At 61.4% G+C, this 25,124-nt stretch overlaps 1 protein-coding gene across 2 annotated transcripts in view; it reads right to left on the reverse strand.

Annotated features, from left to right (window-relative positions):
• Window positions 1–25,111, reverse strand: part of MYRF (myelin regulatory factor) — a 36,028-nt gene extending 10,917 nt beyond the window's left edge. For both annotated transcript variants that reach the window (XM_075545634.1, XM_075545633.1), the window contains exons 1-14: window positions 24,966–25,111; window positions 12,377–12,464; window positions 12,033–12,296; window positions 9,622–9,683; window positions 8,570–8,843; window positions 7,485–7,735; window positions 7,254–7,377; window positions 5,645–5,840; window positions 2,658–2,734; window positions 2,408–2,518; window positions 1,736–1,826; window positions 1,210–1,410; window positions 758–869; window positions 216–325 (exon numbers count right to left, since the gene is read on the reverse strand). In XM_075545634.1, the coding sequence (XP_075401749.1) occupies window positions 216–325; window positions 758–869; window positions 1,210–1,410; window positions 1,736–1,826; window positions 2,408–2,518; window positions 2,658–2,734; window positions 5,645–5,840; window positions 7,254–7,377; window positions 7,485–7,735; window positions 8,570–8,843; window positions 9,622–9,683; window positions 12,033–12,296; window positions 12,377–12,464; window positions 24,966–25,011 (2,007 nt within the window). In that variant the 5' untranslated portion in view covers window positions 25,012–25,111. The remainder of the gene's footprint in view (window positions 1–215; window positions 326–757; window positions 870–1,209; window positions 1,411–1,735; window positions 1,827–2,407; window positions 2,519–2,657; window positions 2,735–5,644; window positions 5,841–7,253; window positions 7,378–7,484; window positions 7,736–8,569; window positions 8,844–9,621; window positions 9,684–12,032; window positions 12,297–12,376; window positions 12,465–24,965) is intronic.
• Window positions 25,112–25,124: the final 13 nt, after the last annotated feature.

Below are 25,124 nucleotides of genomic sequence, written 5' to 3' on the forward strand. Positions count from 1 at the left end.
AATAACCACAGGGAGCAGGGGTTACAACCACCCTTGTGCTACTGAGGGGGAAAGGGACCCTCAGCCAGGCTCTTCCCACTGTCCTCCCACACCCTCCTCCAGCTGCCTGCTCCCCCCTTCCCTGGGGGCTGGGATGGTGCTGGGGCTCAGAAGATTCAGGATGCCCCTACCCCTGCAGCCTGCAGCACCCAGGCTGACCCTCCCACCCTGCAGACCTTGTTCACCACCAGGAAGTTCTCAATGGTCTTCCCGTTGGCAAAGACCACGTCGCCGGTGTCCTTCACAGCTTCGGGCAGGATCTCCTTCACCTCCTGGGCGATGACACCTGGAGTGGACACAGCCAAGTGTGTGTGAGGGGCCAGGGCATGTCACGGCACCCCCACATACTGAGGGCACGGCACCAGGCAGGGAAACCATTCGGGGGGGTTCCCTAGGACCAAGTGTTCAAGGGGGTCTCAGGTCCAGGGTGAGGGCCCGGGTCAGAGAGAGCTCGAGCAGAGGAAGGCTGGGTTCATTTGAGTTTCCCGGTCCAGGGGACAAGGAGCCCTGGTGTCCTAGTTGCTTATGAGTCCGGCTGCTAATCACCAGGTCAATAGTTTGAAACCATCATTGTGGCTCCATGGAGGGACAAGGAGGCCTTTTGCTCCCATAGAGTTGCGGAAGTCAGTGGGAGGGGGTTCCCAAAGGGCAGAGACATGCCTGGTGAGAGTCGAAGGCGGAGGATCCCAGCCCAGGTCCCCATCCTTCCGGCCCCTACCGGTCTCTGGCGCCGCGGCCTCGATGCCCGCGCTGGCGGCGAACTCGGGCTTGTAGCGGTAGTGCACCAGCCGCATGCGCGAGATCCTCTTCAGCTGCTCCGTGGTGTCCACCTGCAGGGAGCCAGGCCCACACTGAACCCCTTTCCTTCGGGGAGGGTCCCGGCGAAGGGTCGAAGTCCAGGAGGGGGCAGCCCGGACGCTGCAGTGCGGTTGGGAGACCCTGCCTCCAGCGCCCTTGGCTCTGGAGAACCAGCTTGGGCTCCTTCCAGTCCCCAGAAGCCCCGCCCACAAACCCGCCCCTCCCGAGAGCCCCGCCCACAAGCCCCGCCCCCTATGGCCCCCCGCCGCAATCAGTCCCGTCCTGCTCCAGTTCTGTAAGCCCTATGGCCCCGCCTCCACCGGCTGTCCGCCCCGCCCTGTCCCTCGCGGACAACCTCGGCCCCGCCCACACCTCCTGCACTTGCTCCTTGGCCCGCAGGTCTGAGGGGTGCATGAGCGAGCCCATGACCTTGACGTTGCCGTGCACGACCAGCGCCTCGTCTGGCCGGTCTGTGTTGATGCCCACGCGGCCGTGGTGGAAGACGGTGTCCGGCACCTGCGCCCGCTGCCACAACACGTCGCTGTCGCTTTCAAACTGGCCTGGATTGGAGGCCTTGAGAGAGTTGGGGTGGGGTTGGTATTTGCAGGGGAGGGGGCCCTGCAGGCAAGCGGGCAGCCTAGCTTCCACCCCACCACCCACTGCAGCCAGCCCCTCACCAATCCCGGTGCCCACTCCCACTCCCCTTGGGGAAGCTTTCTGTCCCTGGTGGGCTCCTGGATGACCAGCTGGGCTCCAGGTTTCCGTGTGAAGCAGCCCAGAGCGGGTGGGAGTGAGCACAGCAGGGAAAGCACCCTAGCTCCTGACTCCCCAGCACCCGTATTCTTCCTGGGTGCCGCTGGCTCCCCCTCTGGGCAGGGTAGGGGATGGTGGTCCTCACCCGCACAATGATTCGCTCTGAGATCTGGGCGGCCAGCGTGTAGTTCTGGTTCTGTGCGTGGGCCTGGAGAGCCACCACCAGCATAAAATACCTGGGGCACACGGGGGTCTTAGAGGCACCGCCCCACCTCCCCTTGCCCCACCCCTCCTGGGTATACAGCGCACCCAGATTGCCAGCGGGCTCAGAGAGCGGGCAGGGTCACCCCATCCTAAATGGAAGGGCCTGAGTCTCCACTAGGGGGCAGGCATGCCCAAGGCGGACAGCTGGGGAGTCAGGCAAAAACACCCAACTAAACAAAGCCTTGGCCATCCCACTCATCCAAAACTCACACCAAACTCACCGCCATTGAGCCCATCTGACTCACAGCCACCCTATAGAGCAGGGTAGAGCTGCCCCTGTGGGTTTCCAAGACTGTAACTCTTTACAGGAATAGAAAGCCTCATTTTTCTCCCTCAGAGCAGCTGGTAGGTTTGAACCCTCAACTTTGAGGTTAGCAGCCCAATGCCTAACCTACAGTGCCACTAGGACTCCAGAGGAAGCCAGAGAAAGGCCTCAAACCTAACCACTCTCCCCAGTTCTAAAGCCAGCCGAGGGCTACGGGTCTCAGGCCCCTCGCCTGTAAAATGGGCTGGTCTGTGGGACTTTCTGCACATGAAGGGGGCAGCTGCTCACCTCTGGTCAGGGTTGGGCTTGCCCTTCTTGCGCATGTTGTTGGCGGTGGTCTCACTGAAGTGCAGTCGCCCCACCGTCACCTTGGTGACCTGCTCAGGGGGCAGATTGACCCTGCAGGGGAAGAGCAGGCACTCAGGGGGCAGAGAGCCAGGCAGAGAGGCACACCCAGGCCAGGAGTGTGTGGGAGGTGGACGCAGTGGGCTCTGATGGGCACTCCCCCTCGCCAGCCCCGCCCCGGTCCGACACTCACGTGACGGGGTTGAAGGGCCGCTTGCTCCGGTCAGACTGAGACTGCTCAATGTTGATTGACTGATTCAGGGCCTCCAGCTACGGGAAGGGGTGCGCCCGATGGAGCCTCAGGGACAGTGCTCCCCACCTGATCTGCCCACCTGCACCCTCTCAGCTCTGGCCTGGCCCAGCTGTGAGGAAACAGCTCCCTGCCCCACAAACTCAGGTGCCTTGTTACACACAGACCCGACCCCCTGGCATGTCCCGTCACTGCCTTCATCTCCACACCCATGTTCACAATTAGTCTCCCTCCTTACCCCTCACCCACGTCACCCACCTACTGCTCCCTGACACCACCACACCCAGCAGCACACTCCTGGCAAGTGCCAGCAAGTAGACACGCCCTGCCACCCTCACAGCCCCCAGACCCACACAAACACTCCACAATTCTCTACCTCTATGTACACACCGACCCTCCATCACCCTCACACCCACTCCCTGTACCCCATCTGCTACACACACCCCCCAGCCTCCACTCACACCCTAGGTCATGAGCTCTCCAGACTCTCCCCCACAAGCATATCCCCTCACACCTTCAAGGGGTGGGGGCTGAGCCAAGGCTAAGTGCCAGGCCCAGTTCACAGCCCCAAGGAGGCAGACTGTGGGTGGGGGAGGAGGAGCTAGCCAGGAGAGGGGGCCTGAGAGGGGGCTGCAAGGGGGTTCCCTGGGGTGGAAACAAGGAGCTTTTCAGTGGCTGAGAGCCTCTGGATGGACTAGCCTTTCCCTTAGTTGCGGAATGCCAAACCATCAGCACCACCGGGGGCTCCCGAGGAAAGGTGAATTGTAGGAGAGGCTCAGAAGAAACACAAACCAAGTTCATGGCCATCAATCGGGTCAATTCTGATTCTCAGTGGTCCCCTACAGGACAGGGTAGAACTGGCCCTGCAGGTCACTCTTAATGGGACTAGAGAGCTTCATTTTCCTCCCATGGGGCAGCTGAGGGTTTTGAACTGCGGCCCTTGCAGTTAGCAGCCCAGCGCCCAACCACCAGGCCACCAGGGCTCCCTAGCAAGCCAGCACCAAACTCACTGCCATCGTGAGTCGATGCCGACTCACAGCGACCCTGCAGGAGAGCGGAGAAATGCCCCTGTGGGTTTCCAAGACTGTAACTTTTTAAAAAATTAAATACTTTTATTGGGGCCTCTTATCACAAGATACAGGTCTTATCATGATCCGTACATCCATCCATTGTGTCAAACACATTTGTACATGTTGCCATCATCATCCTTTTAAAGCATGTTCTTTCTGCTTGAACTCTTGCTATCAGCTCGTTTTTCCCTCCCTTCCCCACTGTGGTAGTTACATAATCTGGTGTCAATTTGAGGATTAAGAGTGTAGGGGTGGAGCCTAGCCTGTCAATCGGGATATAGCCAATGAGGCCTCTGTGTGGGCATGGCTTTCTCCAGAGGATTCTGGGAACCCCTGTGTTTTCCTCCTAGGAGGCGGGAGACACTCTCTCTTGATTCATTCCCTGTAGACTCTCTACTGACAAGGCCGACCCCCTGTGAGACATCTCTGAGGAGAAGCCACATGCACCTACCCCGATGCAGCCCCGGGAGCTGGAGAAGCCATGTGGAGATGCTTACACCACCACTGGATACACAAGACTTCCCACCCACTGGCCTGTGACCTTCCTACATTGGGTGTCATTGCATGTGTTTCCTGAGTCTGAAGAGGACTTTATAGAGGACTTTATAGATTGGTATCAGACATATGGGCTAATATTGGACCTCTGGACTTGATCTGGACTGGACTGAGATCTTTCCTCAATATTCAACTGCTCTTGTCTATAAAGCTCTTTCTTTTTTTTTTTTTTTTTTTTTTCATTGTGCAACCCGCTTCAGTGCCTTCAGCCCACCAGGTAAAACCAGGCAATGGTTCGGGGTGAGTTTGCTTTGGCATGGGACACTGTGGGAGGCCCATGGGATCGGACTAAAGCTCTTTCTTACATGAATCTCCCTGGATTTGTTTCTCTAGTCTACCCAGACTAACACACCCACCTTCCTTCCCTCATGAACCCTTGATAAATTATAAACTATTATTATTTTTCATGTCTTACATCGTCCGCTGTCTCCCTTCACCCCCTTTTCTGCTGTCTGTCCCCCAGGGAGGGGGGTTATATGTCAATCCTTGTGATCGATTTCCCCTCTCTCCCCCACTGTCCCCTTCCCCTCCTCGGATCTCTCTCTATTCGACCGTCACTCTTTCTTTAGGAGAGTAGAAAGCCCTCACTTTCTCAAGCAGCTGCTGGCTTCCAACTGCTGACCTTGCAGTTAGAGGCCCAACACATAACCCCATACGCTGCCAGGTCTCCTTGGGAGAGGCTCAGGGCCCAGTGATTGGCTCGGTGGCAGAGAAGGGTTTTTATCACGCAAGAGGTGGGGAGTGCTTGTGGGCTACGCTAAGCATCGGGGTCTTTGCGGGGAGCCTGGCATGTTGGCCGCCCATATCTCAGGCGGTGCATCAGGTGGGAGCCAGAGGGGAAGCTGCTGTGACCATCAGACACGTGGGGAGAGAAGGCGGTGAGCGGGAGAGTGGGCTAGTGAGGTAATGGCCAGGAGCCCCATAATTCTAAATGACCAGGGTCCCAGAGGCCCGTTCTCTGAGACAGGGGACAAGTTCAAAGAGAATTCAGTCTGGCACACAGGTCTGAGAACCCGTGGGTAGCCCAGGGGACAGCTGGCACACTTGGAGATCAGAGGGCAGAGACAGGGACAGTGTGGGTACATAGAGTACTGAGGGCAGGGGAAAGACAGAGGCGGAGAGATGAGATGGGCGGGTTGGGGACAGGAAAGGCTGGAAGGGGCGCAGCCAGACCTGCGCGGTCAAAGTGAGCCAGCAGCAGGGTCTCTCTCTCTCACTTCCCCTGGTGGTCTCCCCATGTCCCACGCCTTTCTGGTCCTCCGGCCAGACCCTCCCTGATGAGCCCCACCTCCCCCTGGAACCTGCCTTCACTCCGTGTAGCTTCAGGTAGAAGCAGTCGAGAGGCTTGAGGCCTTCGGGGGTCTTGACGAACTTGGGCTCACCCAGCATGCCGATGTACACTGTGACCTGGAAGTGGTTCTTCTTCTGACACACAAAGGCGTCGTCACCCACGGAGAAGTTGAAGCCCTTGTCAGCGTCCACGCGGTAGGTGGGCATGGGCCTGAGGAGCAAGCAGGGCAGGCCTGGACTGTCACGTCCCTGCCACTTGCCTGAGTCCCCAGGCCCTGCCCCTCAGAAAGGGAAACCGAGTCTCCGAGAAGATTCCAGCGTGGGTGGGTCAACTCCTCCTCCACAGGTCTCCTGAACTCTACAACCTAGCAGCACCGCTGGGGGAGACCCCGAGACCCACTGGCTCAGGGTCTGAGGCGTGAGCTTGCTGGGTCCCTAACCCCACTTGGCTCTTTCCCAGAGCCCTGCCTGAAGCCCCCTCCCTCCCGGGCAATGAGGTCTGGGGAGCCTCATGGCGCCTGACAGCTGGTTGCCATGGAAACGGTGGGACCAGGAGCCGGCTCTGCCGACCCAAGGTCCAAGCCCCTGCCCACCAGCTTACTCAAGCCCCCAGACACCTCCGTCCTGACTCCCTCCGTCTGCCCGGTCAGGGAGACAGACGGGCTCCCCTGGGTGACCTGCACTGAATACTAACACTTGGCCTCAGTTTACCCAGGTGCTACTTGGAAGAGTGTCCCAGGTCCCCCTGGGAGGGACCTCCAGGTGGCAAGACCTCTACTCTTGGCCTAAGGCTTGCCCATCGCACCCAAGTGCTCCTGCACCAGTCATGCCCTGGTGGGAACAGGATGTGGGCAGGAGGCTGGACAGGAAACGCACTTCTAAACTGGTAAGCCTGGCCACCATGTCGAGCCAGGGCTCAGAGTCCAGCTTCCTGGTCTGAAATGGCAGGCTGGCCTCAGGAGAGTGGGATAAGAGTAGGGAGGGGGCTAGACCCCACAGACCTGCCCTCAGCAAGCCCCTAGCCACTAGGGCAGCGGGAATACCCAGCCTTAGGGCCTCTGGTCAGGAATCTCCTCCAGCTCTGGGCACCCAACTCTACAAGGGCCCAAGGCCAGGGCCCTGCTCACACCCACCAAGGTCCACACCCACGGGCCTCCTGGGGGAGTGAGGGCAGTGGTCCCCACCCGCCCGCCTGCTGGGCCCCTGGCCTGGAGCCTGGGAGCTGAGCCCACACAGGTGTTAACAGAGCCAAGAAGGTCGGACAGCCTCAGCTAGGCCTCCCTTCTCCCTCCTCCCTCCTCCCTCCTCCTTCCAAGTGGAAGCTGATGGAAGGGCCCAGCTTACACCCTGCTTCCTGCTACCTTCCTGGAATGCAGGCGGAGGAGGTGCAGGAGGAGGAGCTGGAAAATACCCACCCACCCCCTTCTCCCACTGGCTGCCCCAGGAAGACTGCAGCCTACGCCAGGCTGCCCCGCCTGGCCTAGGAGCCCGAGCCTGTGTCTGTGAAATGGGGCCATCTTGTGCCGGGGCCTTTTCCCGCCCAGCCCTGTTCTTGGGTCAAGGAGGCCCAGCTGTCCCAGCACGGGCAGGCCAGAGGAGTGGGGTGGCCCCTGGGTGCACTCACAGTTCCTTGTAGTTGGCATCGTAGAGTGTCGCCCACTTGTTCTGCTGGTGCGGCTGCCACTTGATGGACTGATAACTGGGGTCCAGGTAGGAACCGCTGAGGCTGTCGCTGTCCTGCAGGAGACCTGCAGCGAGGGGACGCCCCTGTGGGCCCCAGCCTGGGCCACCTAGCCCCTGAGCCCTGGGCCCCGCCCCCCAACTCAGAGAGTTGGTGGACATGGCCAGCATGTACCTGGTGAGGGTGCGCCTGGGGGGTGCCAAGGCGGCGTCTGGACCCGGGCGATGCTGAGAGGCAAGGAGCCCTGGCCTGGGGAGAGCGGGCCCTGGGGTGGCCAGGGTGGGGATGGGGCTCTAGCAGGGTGCGGGGGCAGGGCCGCCAAGGTACCCGGCTCCTGCTTGATCATGCCATTCAGCATCTGGGCGTTGAGAGTGTTAGGGGGTGACCCGGAGTGCTTCCTCTTCTTGGAGGGGTGTGTAGGGAGCCTGGGGAGGGGGGACAGAGGTATGAGCCATGGGGGAGAGAACACTTCCTTGGCACTCCCTGGGACCTCAGACAGCCCCCTACACCCCCCAATACTAGGTGCTGCCACTTCCTGCTTCCTGGGAAGTCCAGGAGGGCAGGACCTATGCCTGCTTTGCCCCCTCATTCCCATCAGGCCCAGCACGAGGCCTGCCACTCAGGGAACTGGGCAGCTGCCATTGGCTGGAACTGGGGCCCTCTCACAGGTCTTAATGGGTGTGGGGGGTGGAGGGTCTGCGCCAAAGGGCTTCAGGGACTTTCCTGGTGGGTGGGGAGAAGCTGAGGGGCCTGCAGGACACACCACCACCACCACCACCACCACCACCTCTCTGGCTTCCACAAAGTCTTAACAGGGGAAATCTTCCCTGGAAGTAAATCCTTCTGGAAATCCCAATGCAGGAAGAGCTCATGAGACAACACGGTGGGTTGGATCAGCGCAAGGCCCCGGCCCAGGCCTAAACCTTCCCAGACACCCGAGGACTCCATAGACAGTGGGCAGTCAGGGGGTTCAAGGCTGGAGGGCAGATCTCAAGGTTTAGAGGCCCAGGTTCAAACCCTGGCTTTGCCCGTCCAGTCCTCCCCCACCTCCTCACCCCCATCGTCCGAGCCTTGGTTCCCTGATCTGCCCAGCAGGGATGGTAATGCCCTCCGGACGGTTTGCTGTGAGCAGTCATTCTGTGAACCCCACCCCTAGTATGGCTGGGCGCCTCCCTGTAAGCCCCCCCAACCCCATTCCCCTATCCCTGTCCCTCTCCTCCTGGAGCTGCCCTCCCCCCCACACGCCACCCAAGTCTTACTCAGCTCCATGTTGCTGCAGCAGCTGGTGTAACATCTGGGACTGCTCAGAGTGGTGGAGATCGCTGGGTGCCAGTCCCTGCCCCATGGCCGCATAGGGGGGGATGGGGGGCTCAGCCTTCATGTACAGGTCCCGCTGCAGGACGGGGTAGTGAGGCGGGGGCGGCGGGGGCCCCGGCGGCAGGTGGGCTGGAGGGGGTGGTGGGTGCTCCAGGCGGGACGGCACCCCCACATGACACAGCGCCTCAGGGGTTAGCGTGCGCAGGAGGTGGGGGTCTGTGGGAGGTGGGGTGCAGGCGGGCATCAGAGACATTCCTTATGGGGTTCCCAGCAGCACCCACTCCCCCCTAATAAGGGTCTCCAGAGTTCCATCGCCTCTTGAGCCAAGACTGGGGGCTTCCGGCCCACCGAGCCCGGCTGGGAGAAGACTGGCCCACTACGGGCAGAAAAACAAGACTGCCCTAGTCAGCGGGCAGCCCTTCTCGGTCCCAGCCAGCTCCCTCCGGACCCGAGCCTCTTGGGCCTCAGAAAGGAATCACTCAAGACCCCAGCCCAGGCCCCAGCCACCCTCCTCCCTCAGGCAGCCCCTCTATCAGGCTGGGGGGGGGGGGGGCGGAGGCCAGCTCCCTGGTTCCCCAGGAGGCATTCCATGGATGTTTTTGTTAAGATAAACAGAACTCTTGACCCCTCTCCGGGGCTCCGGGAGCCCGCCTGCCCACCCGTCATTCTGTTCTTAGCCACCTAGGGGCCGCTGCACCCCTGAGGACCCCCGTGGGTCTCTGCCTGTGCTAGCCTGCACCTGCGGCTTCCCGGCCGGCCAGCCACTTACCGCCATAGGGCGCGTCCATGGTGGCTGGGCTGGGCCGGCGGCAGCATCCCCCAGAGGCCCACTGGCAGTGCCCGTGGGGAACAATAGGCAGCCGGAGGAATATTTGCCCAGCGATAATTTCCCCTGTTGGCGGCCACAGGCCCCCTCCCTCGCCCCCGCCCGCCCGATAAGGCCGCCCCAACCACTTGCCCAAGCCCCGAGGGAGGGCGTGCCTGCTGGACTCACCATTCACCTGCTGCGGGGAGTAGGCCTCGGAGCCTGAGTCTGGGGGCGAGTCCGGCAGGGTTCTGCGGGCGGAGGGAGGGGGCATTGGGCAGGTGGCCCTGAGCTGGGCCTGGCTGAGGATGACCCCTTGCCACAGAAGCTCCCCCTCTGAAGCCCACTCTCAAGGGCATTTCTCTGCAGCCCCACCTTGGGGTGCCTGATTACACCTGGAGCTGAGCTGTGACTGGGGGCTGAGGTCCTACTAAGTTCTCCCTTAAACTTACTGGGATTTAGGGGCAGGGGCCCTGCCAATGGACAGGGACTCCGGAGGCCTGCTCAATGCGAGGGCCCTGTACCTGAGAGTTACCTGGGAGCTGCTTAGTGGAGGCAGGGGGATGGGAGATGGAGGTGGGGGGCAGGTGTGGCCTGGGCAGCCAGCCAGCTCCACTGAGGCCCGGCTTCTTTCCCCCATACAGGACTTGTTTTTAATCAGCGCTTTGAGCAAAAGAACAAACTGGCGAGGTCAACACGTCCTGGGTGAAGCCTGGGTCACTCCAAGACGAGGTGGGGAGGCCGCGGGGGGGAGCTGTGTGACACAGGGGGTCCTGCTCCCAAGCAGCTGAGCAGCCCACCTGACACAGCGTAGAGTCACAGGGGCACTATCACCCCCGACCGATGGGTGGGGAGGATCCTGGCATTGCCCCCTGACCCCGGGCCTATCCACTCGGCCTGACAATGTGCACCAAGTCCTCCTCCCCCTCTGGTCCCCACAGTGAAAGCCCAGAGCCCGTCACACTCCCTCCTTCCTCAGGTGGCTTCTAAGGGACAGCGCAGTAGGGGACCTGGTCTGTCTGGGGGCATCCCTACAATGAGCCTGGGTCCTTGAGGGGTGGGTCCCTCCTGGGGCTTCCCTGGAGCAAAAACCTTGGTGGGACCCAGGACAGGCCTCCACCCCACCCCACTCCCAGCCTCAGCTCTGCCATCAGGCCATGAAGAGCTCTTCGAAGGCCAGTCTCGGGGTACCCCAGGAGCTGGTTCCTGGGTCGGCTGAGAAGGTGACAGAGAACCACTTGAGGGGCTTACTGCATGTCATCTCTCTGCCCTCCGTCCTTCAGGGGTCTGCGGCTTGGGCACAGCCTCCCTTCTGCAGCTCTGACACCCTCAAAGCTAATGAGCTCAGGGAACACGAGCGATAACACACAGGACCCACAGAAGAAACTGATTTCCCAGGGGTCAGTCTCACTCGCTCACTCACTGTCATGGAATGGCCTCCCTATAGGACAGGGTAGACCTGTTCCCGTGAATTTCTGAGCCTCTTCATTCCTTATGGGAGTAGAAAGACTCTCTCCCACAGAGTGGCTGGTGGTTTCAAACTGCTGACCCTGCAGTTAGCAGTCCAATGTGTAACCCACAACGCCACCAGGGCCCCCTGAGGGGGTTACAGGGTTCGCAACATGAGCATAGTATGCATGTTGTTGGGGTGAATAGATGGTCTGTCCGTGGCCACCGCCCACCCAGCTCTTCCTCTGCTCTGAAAAGACCCCGTGACTGTAAAACCCACTCAAACTCCGGCAGACCCATCGGCGACACACAGCCATCTTTAGGGAAGCGGTTGCCAGGCTGCCCTGCTGCAGCACGCCAGGGGAGATACGAACTGCCACCCTTCCCATGGGAGCTGAGTGGGAGCCATTTGTACCACCCAGGGGCTTGCCTCTGCTTATGTTTCACCATGTCCTGGGGTGGGGGGAGTCATCCATGGGACCACTTCACAGGGGAAGAAACTGAGGCTCCAGCAGAGGAGGGGGCTGCAAGAAAGCTGGCCGGGAAATGGCGGGCGGATTAAGGCTGGCTGTCCAGATAGTGCTCATGGCCCTAATACTTTATTATTCTGCCCCCCTCCAAGACAGGGCCCCCTGGTCCCACTCCAGGTGGGAAACCCAGATGGTTCCTGGGGTCCCTCTGCAGAGCCCATGCTCCCTGCTGCCCCTGGGCCGCCTTGAAGTCTAGTGACCACCTAGAATTTTCGGTCAATGCTGAGCCCAGGCTCAGGGCCCTGGAGTGGGCTCCCAGGGGACATGTGGGGGAGAGGGGTCTTGGAGGCTGAGTCTGGCGGGGATGGGGTGTCTGGCTGCACCAGTCTGAGGTAAAGGAAACTTCCAGCTCACCTCTGGGCCACCGACCTGTGGGCACAGAGCATCAGCGAGATGCACAGGCGGGGCTGGTCCCTGGTGTGAACAGAATCGTGCGTTTCTGCATGTGCCCACTGTGTGTACGCAAACCCCCGAGGGTGTGTGGTCTCGGGCTCTGGGGTCTCTAGCACTTACCCTTCGCCCTCACCACTCCTTCATGGCTCCCCACTGTCCTCCCACAAAGCATAGGCATCACTCCTCACGAGCCCCGCCCCCATGACCTGGCCCCGGCACCCCACTCACCCAGGGGCATAGGGTGCCTTGGGCTCGGCCTTGATGGGGGGCCCGGGCCCCCCCAGAAAGGGCTTAGGAGCGGCGCCCATGCCGTTGTTGTTGTTGCAGTTGAGGGGGCCCCCGAAGCTCGGGGGCGGGAGGGGGCCATGGTGCCCAGGGGAGGGTCCACCCCCGGGGGGGCTCAGGTGGTGCAACCCGCTGGAGCCGGGCATCGCAGGTTGCCCATGGGGGTAGGAGGCGGCGCCGGGAGGAGCAGCGATGTCAGGGAAGCAGCTGCGAAGGAGAGAGCAGGCTGAGCCCAAGCCAGGGCAGCAGCAGGCCAGCCCTCCCGGGGACGGTGGTGCGGCACTCACAGGTCGGAGGCATCCTCCTTGCTGATGTACTCCTCCAGGATGCTGGTGTCGATGTTAGACGGCTCCAGGGCGCTGCTGATGTCATGGCCTACGGGGCAGGGGCGGCTGTGAGTGGGGAGCGGGCCATCCCATTGCCTGGAGACCCCCAGCCTCAGAGCCCAGCCCTCGGTGTCTCCCCAGCCTCGTCCTCCATGAGCCCTCCATGGGGGAGAGGATGGGCCCTCAGGGTCCATACCTGGTCCCTGCCCAAGGCCCCCCTGCAAAGAACACAGTGAGGAGTGGCTGTGGAAGGCCCCAGAGCAGAGATCTGGGCCGCACGGGCTGCCCCTCCACTGCCTCTCCCAGCAGCGTCACCCCACAAGCCCCTTCCTCCCATCTGTAAAACGGGGTGACTGTCCATGTCATAGGGGTACTAAGAACACGAGGTACCTGCTGGAGTCAATCACCCCACTTGGGCAGCCCATCACTGGGCACCAGAGAAAGCACTGGCCTGAGAGGTCACACCCAAAGCATGATGGCTGCCTGGGCCTGCCCTCTCCTGACCCTCCCAGCTGGCCGTGGCCCAGAGCACTCTGGACGGGAGGTGCTGGCCTTCCCCCTCCCGGGGTCACCTTGCGGGAGGGGGGGAGCCAGAGGGCGGGGTGATAAGGGGGCTGACGTGGGAGATGCGTCAACCCTGATAATGAAGGGAGGGCCCCCGGGAGGGCCCCCCCCCACCCACCCTGCTGACCAGGGCGGGCCAGCACGTCTGACCAGCCCCACGGAGCAGGAGGGGCACCTCCCACAGGCCCCAGGGCCTGACTCTCGGGGCCGAATCTGGAGCCCCTCCACTGGGGAGCAGCGGGAACAGAGCTCTGATAGATTCCCCGTACAAATCGTGACTCCACCTCTCCTGCAGGGGTGTGAGCTCAGGTCGGTCATACACCCTCTCTGAACCTCAGTTTCCTCATCCATACAAAGGGGTCCAGGCAAACTAATCCTTCATGGGACTGCTTTGAGCGGGGAGCGGGATAAGGTAGGTCAAGAGCCAGCCTATCCTGGGTGCTCAGCCCCCACCCTGAGCCCCGGGGTCTCTGGGCACCCTTGGTCTCAGCCCCTCCCTGGACACAGTTGGCATGTCAAGAATGCTGAGCCCCGCTTAGGTGATTACCCAGTCGATAAGCCCTCCTAGGAGTCACAAGCTGCCCCGGACAGGACAAGGCCCTCCTGATGAACCCCCACCCTCAGCTCATCCACCAAGCAGGTGGCTGTCCACAGCCCTGCATGGTCAGGGCAAGAGAAGGCGTTCCGGCTGGGTATGCGGCTGAGAGTATGCTCACGTCAAAGGATCCCCATCTCTGTTCAGGTCCTGGCCCTATTCTCCCTGGTCACCACCACCACCCAAGACCCAGCTGCCGCTGAGCCCACTCCAACCCACGGGTATCAGGACAGAACTGCGATTCAGAGGACTTTCAAATCTGGTGGCGTCATGGTTACGCCTGGGGCTGCTGACCGAGAGGCCAGCAGCTCAAAACCACCAGTCGCTCTAAGGGCGAAAAGCAGACTTTGCATGTTAATTCCCATAAAGCATTACCACCCCAGAAACCCCCAGGGGAAGTTCTACCCTCTCCTGTAGGGTTGCTGCCAGTTGGCATCGCCTCCGCGGCCCTTCAGGGAGTTTGCTGTTGAGCCCGTGTCTGACTCCTGGGGACCCCGTGCGACAGCAGTGCATGGTCTCAGGGGGGTTCTAGGTGGTCACCCTGACGGGAAACATGCAGAGGTGAAAACTTGATGGCAGCCAGTGAGAATGTTCCCGAAGGAGATTGCCAGGCCTTTCTTCCGCAGCATCCTGGGTAGACCCTAACCTCCAGCCCTTCAGTAACCAGCCGGACACATTAACAATTCACACCACTCAGGGTCTCTCCCTTCCTAGTTACCCAGAATCTACGGTGTCTCCGCGAGGGACGAGGGTCCTGCCTGGGATTGTGAAGGGGCATCGAAAAAGAGGAAGGCCCTGGACAAGACTGAGTGCCACGGGGACTGCACCGTAACAATGGTGGGGCTGGTGTTTCTGCTGTGCACGGGGTCCCTGGGGGTCGGCATAGGCTCCAGGCACCTGCCACTAACGGGGAAGGGCCCACACTCCGGAAGAGCACTTCGAGGAAGCTCCCTGCCTCCTGCCGTGTGTCCCTTGATTCCCGTCATGGGGACAGTGGCCACAGAGGACGTCTGGCTCTACCAGCACCTCTCAACTCCTCAGGGTGCCGGGAACCAGGGGGAGACCCGGGACCGTGGCTCACACTGTGTCTACCGTGCCTCGCCACTCTCCCCAGGGTGGTGCTGGTCCTGGTCCATCCATTCCTCCCACCCCCAAGGCCTGACCATCACCCGTTCTAGTGCTCAAGGAGGCCCTGGCCCGAGACACGTGGAGGAGGACCACCAGCCGGGGCTGACTGCGCAGTGGGGAGGTGTGGTGAATGGCCGGCTGCTGTGTCTTCCTGGTCACCCCGGCTGGGGTGAGGTGTTCCAGAGGGAGGATCATTGGAAGGGCACTGGAGACCCCCCGCCCCACCTCTCTGGGCATGGAAACCACTCGTTTTTGAGCCTGAACTTGGAATTTGCAGTGATTGATGGGCTGACGCAGTCCTGCAGTTTCTATTTATAACAAGCCCAGCCTCCTCCTCCACCTTCACGGCCAGGAGCACACTCCTAATCTCCCCTAAGCCTCCTGCCCCCCCCCCCCATGGGGCGGCCCAACAGAGACATCCTGGGAGCCCCTAACGAGAACCAGATGTGTCTGGGGGAGGAGGGACCCTCCCCTCCCGTGCCAGGGGCCGGGTGGACGGATGAGGGAGGAGGGTGGGGGTGCCGACAACTAGATCAGGGTGGGGATGGGCTGAGGGGTGGTGGAGAGGCTGGGGCCTGGGGGGGCCTCCTGAAGAACCCCGAGTCCATCCCCTCTCCACTCTGCACACAGCTGGCCTTGGGGTCACGTCCAGGAAGAAGTCCTCAGCTGCCCCATGGGCCCCCCTCGGAATTTTAAGGGAACATTCTGGAAGCACGAGGAAGGAGTGGGCTCACTGGAGACCGGTAGCCCTGAAGCTGGGGCAGCACACCAGGAACCCAGGCTGAGGAGGACCCCGGGGTCCACTTGTGGGGTCTCCCCCCCACCCCAATTGTTTCCAAGAACTTCCTGGAACAAGGTGGCTGCCCTAATTGGGGGTGCCTGCCTGACAGGAAGCTAAGCACAAGCGCTACTCACCTGGACCCGCCACAGACCCCCAAGGGCCCCAGAAAGTGACCTGCCCTGCAGGCACAGGCTGACTGGCCCTGCTCTGCAGCTCTGGGTAGAGGCGCCTAAAAACCCCAAAGCCAAACCCACTGGGTCGAGTGGATTCTGAACCACAGTACCCCTATGGGCAGAACAGGGCCACTCCAGAGCTCTCCCCGGGCTGTCCATCTTGACGGCCGCCGACAGCAGCATGTCTGTCCCAAGGAGGGGCAGCTGGGCTCCCGCTGCTGACCTTCCTGTTGAGGCCCAACACCCCACCCCCGCCTCCACCGGGGCCCCAGCGGCATCTGGCCAAGTGGTGAACCCCAAACCAGGCCAGCCACAGCCAAGCTGGCTCTGGCCCCAGACCACCCCAGGGCATCGTCTTCGGTCAAGGCAAAGGTGCCCCCTGGCTTTTCTACAGCTGCCTCACCAGAAGCAGGACACCAGGCCTTTCTTCAGAGGCACCTCTGCTGGTTGTGAACCGCTGACCCTCTGGATATGGCAGCCGAGTGCTTATTAGCAGGGCCCGCGACCCCTGTAGCACCCTGCCTGCACCCAGATGATGTGCAGGGCATGCTGAGTGAAGTGGCGGGTGGGTCAGTCTGCGGTTGGGGAGGGCCCACGACTACATGGAGGCCCCTCCAGGCACCACCGTGGCTGAACTTTGCATTCCAGGGGCTCCTCATTAATTAGAACTTTATTACCTGCTGCTAACAGGAGCCAGACGCTGCCCTTCTCCGGGTGGGCTGGGGTCTGGGCCATGGGAAGGAAGCCCCTCCCATCTCACCCCTCCCTTCCCCCCTTCCCAGCCACCCTCTGGGCGGAAGAGGAGAGCGGGCACCCAGGTCAGGTGCGGATGAGGACAGGCAGGGCCCAGGTGGCCTGTCCACCCTGAACCCCTCCTCGTGCTCATGCCCCCCGCCCCCACCCCACCAGCTGTGGTTACTGGCTGAGTCTCGGCCATTGTCCCAGGGGGACGGGGGAGGGTGGGGACACGGCACAGTGGGAGGCTTGTGCCCTGCCCACCCCCTCCCCTCTGTCCCGTCAATGGGGCACTTGTCAATTCATGCCCCAAACATGGCGGAAATCCCGTCGGCCACGTGGCACTGGGTAGGGCCCGAGAATGCTGGCCAAGCCTGGCGGGGCTGAACCCTGGGGCGGATGGCAGCTTCTGAGGACCCCAGTTGCCTGGAGTATCTAGCCTCAAGATCCGAGTCCAAGGGGTGCCCTAGCCCACAGGAGCTGGGGGCCTGAGTAGGAGTGACCATCTCAGTGCTCCACAATGTCCCAAGAGGTCCTCCTTGAGGTCAGAGAGCCCTGGCTACTAGTGGGACCCTGCTTTACCACCAGGCAGCGCCTGGCATTGGCCTGAACTTCTCCACCACGGGCCGAGAGGTCCCCGTCATGTCAGGGGTGGCTGGGAACCTAGGTCCTGGGCAAACTCTGGATCCCAAGTTCCAACCAACCTGTGCTGGAGCCTCTCTTCTTGTCCCTGCCTCCACACCTATGCGGGGGCTGGGCTACCTACCCTGTGCCCCTCTCGCTCATCTACCATCTCTCAGGGGCCCTGGAGCACAACCAGCACACCCCACCCCAGGCCCTGTTCCCAGCAGGCAAGCTTTCCGAGAGCTGCCTTTCCTCAGTCTCAGTCACAGGAGGATCCCCAGAGCCCTTAGCTCTTCCCCCCCTGATGGTGACAGCACCAACCTGCGTGCTCTGAAGGCAGGGCACAGAGGACTGTCCCCTCCTTTGTTTGGCATGCTCTCCAAAATCAGCAAACTCACTGCCATCGAGTCGATGCTGCTGACTCATGGCGACCTCAGGGTAGACCTGCCCCCGCTTCCCCGACCCCTGGTGGGTCTACAAGAGTAGAAAGCCCTGTCTTTTCCCCTCAGAGCAGCTGGTGGTTTCTAAGTGCTGACCTTGCGGTGAGCAGCCCGATGCTTAACCACTGTCTTATATTAATGTAGGAGCCCCGGTGGCATAGTGGTTACACATTGGGCATCAATCCACATGGTCGGCAGTTCAAAACCACCAGCAGCTCCTCGGGAGACAGACTGGGCTTTCTACTCCCGTCGACAGTTACTGTGTCTCGGAATCCCTCCGAGGGTGGCTACAAGTCAGCATTGACTTGCTGGCAGCGAGTCTGGTTTTTCTGGTTTATATTAATATGACCGACAGGCTGGCGGGCTGTCCCTGCTCCAGGCTTCCCCTTGTCACCAGGCAGTCTTTCTGCTCAGTCTTTGTTTGGCTGCAGTTCCTCCTCAGCCAGCCGGGGCCCAGAGGTCAGGAAGCCTGAGTCACAGCCACCAGGTTCCTAAATCGAAGGCACAGTCAATCCATTCCTCTGTCCTTGGAGACCGCTCACCTCTAGGGAACCCAGAGGCTTATGGGTAAGGGGTCCTGGTGGCATAGTGATCAAGCACCCAGTGACTAATAGGCTGGTCTGGAGTTTGACCGGCCCCCATGAAGCCGGTGCCCCAGGCAGTCCCCTGTCCTACAGGGGAGCTATGAATCGGGACTCGCTCAGCAACCAGACAGCAGGCTTGGGGCTCCACTCTCAGCCCTCACACAACTGACTGGTCCTTAAACCGACACTAGGCTGAACACACAGCCCCCACACCCTCATGCCAGGCCCGGCAGCACTTTGCCCGAAGCTGTGACCTGCTCTTCTGTGGCTGGGAGCGCCCCACTCAGACTCTGCAAGGCCAGGTCTCAGCTCCCACCCAGGGCCCCTGACCCGGACTCTCCAGGTTCAAGAAGTCTCGGAGGTTTGAGGCCACCAGCCGCTCCAAGGGACAAAGCTGTGGCAGGCACCTTCACAAAGATTCCACAACCCGCTAAGCCTTACGGGCTGTCCTACAGTATCCTGTAGGGTTACAGTGTGACAAATGGGCTCGCTCAGCGGCCTTGTTTGGTTTGTTTTGTTTTTAAATGGGATCCTGTCATCTTCTTCCTGCCTCTCCCGCAAGAGGCCCCTCCCACAAGTCTCACGCACAACCGTGGTCCAAGTACACGTGTGCCCGCACCAGGGCACACCCCACACTCACGGATCACTAACACACGATCACGTACCAGCATGCCCTCCGCCCTGACACAGCGCTTGACACACCCATGCACACGCACGCAGGAGTTCATTCACCAACTGTTTACGGTTTACTGAGCACCTACTATGTGCCAGGCACAGGGCTAATCCCTGGAGATAAAACCGTGAGCAAAGAGAGGAAAACTGGGCCTGAGTGGAGCTGGCAGGATCCCATTAAAAACAACAACAACATAATAATGATAATATTAATAATAAATAAAAAGAAAACCCAAACCACGGCCCCAGAGCCCATTCACCTCACTGTAACCCGAGAGGGTGTGGCAGAATGGCCCCATGAGGACCTGAAGGTTGTCCGAGGATCCCTAAGGAAGCTGACTTCCCCAGCTTTCTCCCTCACACCATGGGATTTTCCTTAGCCAGGGGAACCACGTGGTTATGCATCGGACTTCGAACTGCCAAGGTCAGCAGTTCAAAACCACCAGCCGCCAGAGCTACAAGCTTGCAAACTCACAGGGGCGATTCTGCCCTGTCCTGTAGGGAGCAGGACCACTGGGCCACCAGGGCTCCGGCTGACAAGAGAGATCAGAACAATCTAGTCAGGTCCTACGAGAAAACTCTGCAGAGAGAGTCGGCCGGAGGCGCCAGGAGGGAGGGGAAGGGTTGTGATTTTCAGTGGGATGGTCGTCACGGAAGGTGTGCCCAGCCCAGACAGGCAGGTGAACCACGCAGGTGTCTGGGGGCCAGTGTGGTAGGCAGTGTGCGTTGCTCGTGCAAAGGCCCCTTGGCTGACGAGCACACAGCCACCTGTCGGCACCCTCCCACGCCTGACCCCAACACAAGCCCAGGCCGCACACTTCCCCAAGGGAGCAGCTCCCTAGCAGTGGGTGTGGGCCATGAGCCCAGGACACTTCCTCTTCCTCCCTCCAGCCTCTGCCCACACCTGGCTGCTGTCAGCCCGTGCCCTCGCACCTCCCACCTCTCTTCCATCCCCAGTCCCCACCTCCCACCACCACCAGGCAGCCCCTGTCCCCAAGCTAGCAGGGCAGAGGGATAGGGTCCCTTGGGCCCCAGGAATCCTGGAGCCCAGACCCACGGTCCAGCATAGAAGACTGAGCCGATGACGAGGAGGGGAACCAGGATGGAGGCGGGAGGTCCTGGGTCACATCCCTGATGCAGCAGGGGGGTGAGGGGAGAGGGTAGGATGCCCTGAGGCCCCATCCTGCCCCAGCCCAGTGGGTGCTCTGGACTCAACTGCCCCACCCCACCCCCCAGGAGCGCCCCTTCTTCCTCATCCAAGTCATGACACTCCTGGGCTCACTGTTCACAACATCACACAACCTAGATAACGAGGGAGGCCTCGAACCAGGGGGCTGGGCTGGCGCCGCCCTCAGTGGTGAATCAAACTGGCGTACAATGACCCTGTAAGGCTCAGGCTGGCACCCTCAGTAGCCCCTCCTGTGAGAAGCCCAGGAGGCAGGATGCAAAAGTGCAGGCTGGGTGTGGCAGGCAAAGAACGGAGGCCCTGGTCCCCACATCCCTCTCCCTGGGGCATCAGGGCCATAAGGGCTTTACCTGTCAGGGAGCGGAGGGGAACCCACATCAAAGCTCCCCAGAGTGGAGCATCTCAGGTATGAAAGCAGACGCCACATCTTTCCCCGCAAAAAGCAGCTGGTGGGGTCAAGTTCCTCACTTTCCCATGAGCAGTCCTACCTACGCTTAGCCTAGGGGCTACCAGGGCTCCTGGGGGCTGTGCCAGCTCTGGGGGAAATCATTTGGGATGGAGCTGAAATTGACTTGACGGGGGAGCCCACAGGAGTCCCGAGGGCTGGGCACTATGAGTACAAGCTCATCCCCATTGTACAGAAGGGCAAACAGAGGCACAAAGAGGTGCCCAGGAGGTGGATGGTGGGCAGCGGCAGACCTCAGCAGCCCACCCCGAGGGGAGCAGGTAACCACGCCATCATCCAACGCCTGGCCCACCCAGAAGCTGCCCACACCCTGGGCTGGGGACCATCCTACAGGGGAGATGGGGCTTCCGCTCACCCCAGCACCGCAGGCTGGGCGGGAAACTGAGGCCAGAGGTGGGTGCTGCCCAGGGCACAGGAGGAAGAGATGCAAAAGGAAGACCCACTACCTGGGTGGGGCGCCCCCCCCCCATTCCTCAGGTTAATGATTTAGTTAATGATTTCAGCTGGGCCTTATCAGCGAGAGCAAAGTCCAAGAGCAGCAGCCAATCAGCAGTCCCCCTGGCCTGTTACCCAGAAGTCTCTGCTGCCAGCCCTCCCCCCCACCCTCCGGCCTTCTCCAGCCTGAAACCCCCTAGGTCCTAGGAGTTGCGGGAGTTGGGGGCCAAGCTCCGTGGAGGGCTATTCTGCCCACTGCGGCCCATTGGAAATTCCTCCTCAACAGCCTCCGTGGCTACGCCTGGGATCGCAGGCCAGGAGAAGCCCATGGAGTAGGTATCAGCCTATGACCTCCTGTGCCACCCGAGCCGGCTTCTCGAGGTCCTGGTCACACCTCCATTGGCCCTGCCACCCTCCCACCCCCCATGCAGCCTTCACTGGGTGCTGGTGACAGAGGGATGAGTCAGGCTCCCCCACTCCTTGGTCACCGAAGACATGGGGAGGGAGGGGTCAGGTGATCAGCTCAGTGGGCTGGGCCTGAGACAGGAATGTGGAGAGAAAAGGTTCTAGGGGGGACCCTAGGAGTCACTGGTCTACAAGGCCTCCACTCAGCCTCCTCTCCACCGACTTACTTCCCCGGGTCCCCACAGACAAGAGAGACAGACAGACAGGGAGACACTGGACAGGTGCACCCCCATACCACCATCACCGCCACGGGTCCTAGCCTTCCCTCCAGGGTCAGCATCCTCTCCCCTGAGGCCACCTCCTGCCCTCTAGATGGTGCTGGTCCGAGACAGCTTACCTACCTGTCCCTATTCTTTGCCCGCCCCCCACACCTTCCCGGACCCCTTTCCCTCTGCCAGGAGGCTGGTTGGGGTCTGAGCAATGACTGCGGATGAGTCTGGGCTGAGCCTTGCCCACAGAACCTCAGTCTTGGCCCCTGGAAAATGGGTCCAATGCCATGGCCAGAATCTCTTCTACTACAGGGCTCCCAAGCCAGGGTCCAGGTCCTCGCCCCACTGTGCTCTGTGTATATACCCCTGTTGGGGAGAATCTGCCAGCTCAAAAAAACACCTTGGGAGCCCCATTCGGGCCCCTATTTATCCTCAGGGAAAAGGAGGCCACAGAGAGGCAGCTACCAGCCCAGGCCACTCAGCAGGCCAGGGCCAAGTTGGACTCCAGGTCTCCTGCCGCCAGGCCTGGTGGGGTTCTGGATGTTGGAAGATGCCACCTGAACCCCCTCATCGGCTTTTCCAGTGCTCCACTTCCCACCAGTCTCGGCATTCAGGGTGTGTGTGTCACAGGCTGCTCATCCAAACTTCACATACCCCTGAATACTGACAGGAACAGCACAGCACACATCCCCCCGCCCACCCCTCCCCCAAATGGGTGCTGAGATCTGAACATACCCTGGGGACCGTCACTCCCCCTCCAGCCCTGGTCCACGGCCCTGTCTGGAGCGGGATTTGGGCAGCCTCTGCCACCTATCCATCGGTTACCTGCTGGAAGCCAGAGCATCCTGCCCGGTCCCCTCTGCAGGCCAGTGTCTGCCGCTCTGGGTGGCCGCCTCCCTCTAGGGGATTAACAGGCTGGTCACGGGGGCCAGGCTGTACCAGCCTCGAGGGGGCCGCCCTGTCCCGGCCTCCCACCCGAGACCCAAAGCGCTTTAGCCTGCCGGCCCAGGGCCCTAGGGCAGGGCATAGGAAGCCCCGTGGGTTAAGCGTTGGGCTGCTATCCACAAGGTCAGTGGTTCAAACGCATGGGCTACTCTTCCAGAGGAAGACGAGGCCATCTGCTCTGTGAAGGGTTGCAGTCTAGAAAACCCCAGCAGGCTGCTCCTCGGTCATGGAGGGTGGCAATGAGTTCCCTGCGTGGGTCCATGTGTCATCACCTCCCACAAAACCTTTCCTAGTTCCCCATCCAGAGCTGCACCCACGGCTCAGAAAGAGAGACGGAGGCCCAGTGGGAACCAGGTGGAGAACCGGAGCCCCGGCCACTGGGGAACCACAGGCGACCCTCCCCACAGGCCCAACCTCAAGCTTGAACCCACTTACCACCACACTCAGACCACAGGGACATTTAGGTAGCCGTTCCCAGCCCTCTGCACCCCACACCCCCACCCAACCATCGCCCACCCCAACTCCATGCCCTGGAGACCCCTGCCCTCAGCACCCCCCAATCCCAAGCCCCAGGCACCACTCCCCTCTTGTGGCTTCTGCCCGGAGCTGCCCCTGGGGGCCTCAGCCGGCTGCCCCACACCCGCCCTGCTCCCCACAGACATTCTTGAGTCTCCTCTTATCTCTCTGAGGGCGCAGCACAGCCTCCCGCCAGCCCACATGGCTGAGCCGTGGCGTCAGCCCCCCCCCCACACACACACACACTCCAACCTGGAGACAGGGCCAGACCCCAGCTGGGCCCACCCCTCTGCCCAGGAGGAGCATGGGGTATATAAGGAAGCTAGGGGGCTGGCCCAAGGGCCCACCAGAGCCGCCAGACTCAGGGCAGCCCAAACAGTGCTCTCCAACGAGGCTAGGGGCCCCTGTCCTCCACCCCAGGGCCCAAGGCCCCTCAAGGGCGCTTGAGGAATGAATAGTCCCTAGGGAGAAGGACTCCGGGGATGGGTGGGGGCTGCTTCTGGATCAACCCTCTCATCTCAGCCTGGTCTGGGTTTTGGAGCCCTGGTGTCAAAGGCCTGTGGCCTGGGCATGGCCTTCCCCAGGCAGACTAGCCAGCAGGAGTGCACTGAAGTTTCCGTCTCTGGGTCGGAAACAGAGAAAGTGAGGCAGGGGCAGGACTTCCTCACTCTCCTGCGGATTTCTAGGTTTGATACCTGGGTCCATTTCCCACTCTGGCCACCCCCAGGGCAGCGTATGTCTCTCCGGCCACGCCAGTGCACCCTGGGACAGGCTAATAGGAGGTTCTGAATACCCCCAGAAGCAGGTTTAGGGACTAGGACATGGGGTGGGGGTGGAAGGGCCGGGCTCAAGTTGATGAGAAGGGCCACTAAGGGGACCATAGGCCTCGGGCTAGATGTCCCAATGTTGGCGTGAGGGTGAGCAGGAGGAGGAGACTGTGTCGTCCGCATGTACCTATGCCTGTCCCACCCACACCCTGTCTCATCCCTTGCCATCCCTGGAGCGGGCAAGGGCTACTCAAGATGCAGAGGGAGTGGGGATCAGAAAGCTGTGGGGGCAGCTCACCAAGCCACTGTGAGGGGCTTAGGAGTGGGGGAGGGGGAGGGGAAAAGTTACACAGGAACCCAGGGCTGGGGAGAAGGAAATACTATGAGGTGGGGGGGTGGGCGAGGATCCCCACACTGGGGAGGGTCCTGGCAGGGTCAAGGTAAGGAAATGAGGTCATTCCTGGGGAACACAGTCACAAGGAGGCACAGCTCCCGGTACAGGAGCAGGGGAGGTGGTCCAGCGGAGCCCCACAGGGACCAGGGATGCAGTTCCAGACAGTGGGAGAGTCTTGGAGAATCCAGAGGGCTAGTGGCCTGGCCGGGGCTAACAGCCTCAAGAAAGTTCCTACCCAGGACATATCCAGGATGGCAAGGCTGGGGGTGCAGCCTGGAGAGGCATGCTGGGGTGGGGGTGGTCCCAGTCTCGGGTAGGGGAGCTGCTTCACCCCGAAGAGGGTCCTAGCGTGGGGTTAACCCAGCAAGGACCCCAAATCTTAGGAGGAGGAGGGAAGTGAGCAAGCAGGGGTCCAGCTTCCTTGGGAAGGGGTCCCAGACTTTGGGAGGCCAAATGGGGTTCTAAGGTGCCCAAGGGGAGATTCTATAAGGCATGTTAGGGTCTGGGACTGGAAGCGCCTTGGCCCACGGAGCACCGGAGGGGGGCCCAATCCCAGGAAGTACACACAAGTTCAGCAGGAGTCAGCATGCAGGCAGGACTGCAGACCCTGGAAGGTGTGATGGAGGTCTCACCCTGGAGAGGGGACCCTGCCCCCCAGTAGGCTGTGTTGGGGGGCGGGAGGTCCCCTCTGGAGAGGTACTTGGTGGGAGGCTCAAGGTCTCCAGGCCGGTGGCGGGCTGGCGCTGGATCCCAAGCCCAGAGAGAGCGCGTTCAGGGGTCCCTGCGAGGTGGAAGCCCCCGCTGAGGTCCCTCCCCCCCCCCGAGATCCGCGCGGGGGGGACGCCGCCCTCGCCGGCCCGCGATCGCTCACCTTCGAAGAAGCGCTGCAGCGCCTCCGTCTCGTCCACCACCTCCATGTCCGGCCTGCCCGCGCGCACTCCGGCCCCGGCCCCGCTACAGCCCGGCCCGGGGGCGCGGCATCGCCGGCGCGGCCCGCGCGACAGTCCCAGCTCCGCTCCGCTGCGCTCCC

Source organism: Tenrec ecaudatus, chromosome 4 (assembly GCF_050624435.1).
Source record: "Tenrec ecaudatus isolate mTenEca1 chromosome 4, mTenEca1.hap1, whole genome shotgun sequence".
Lineage (NCBI taxonomy): Eukaryota > Metazoa > Chordata > Mammalia > Afrosoricida > Tenrecidae > Tenrec > Tenrec ecaudatus.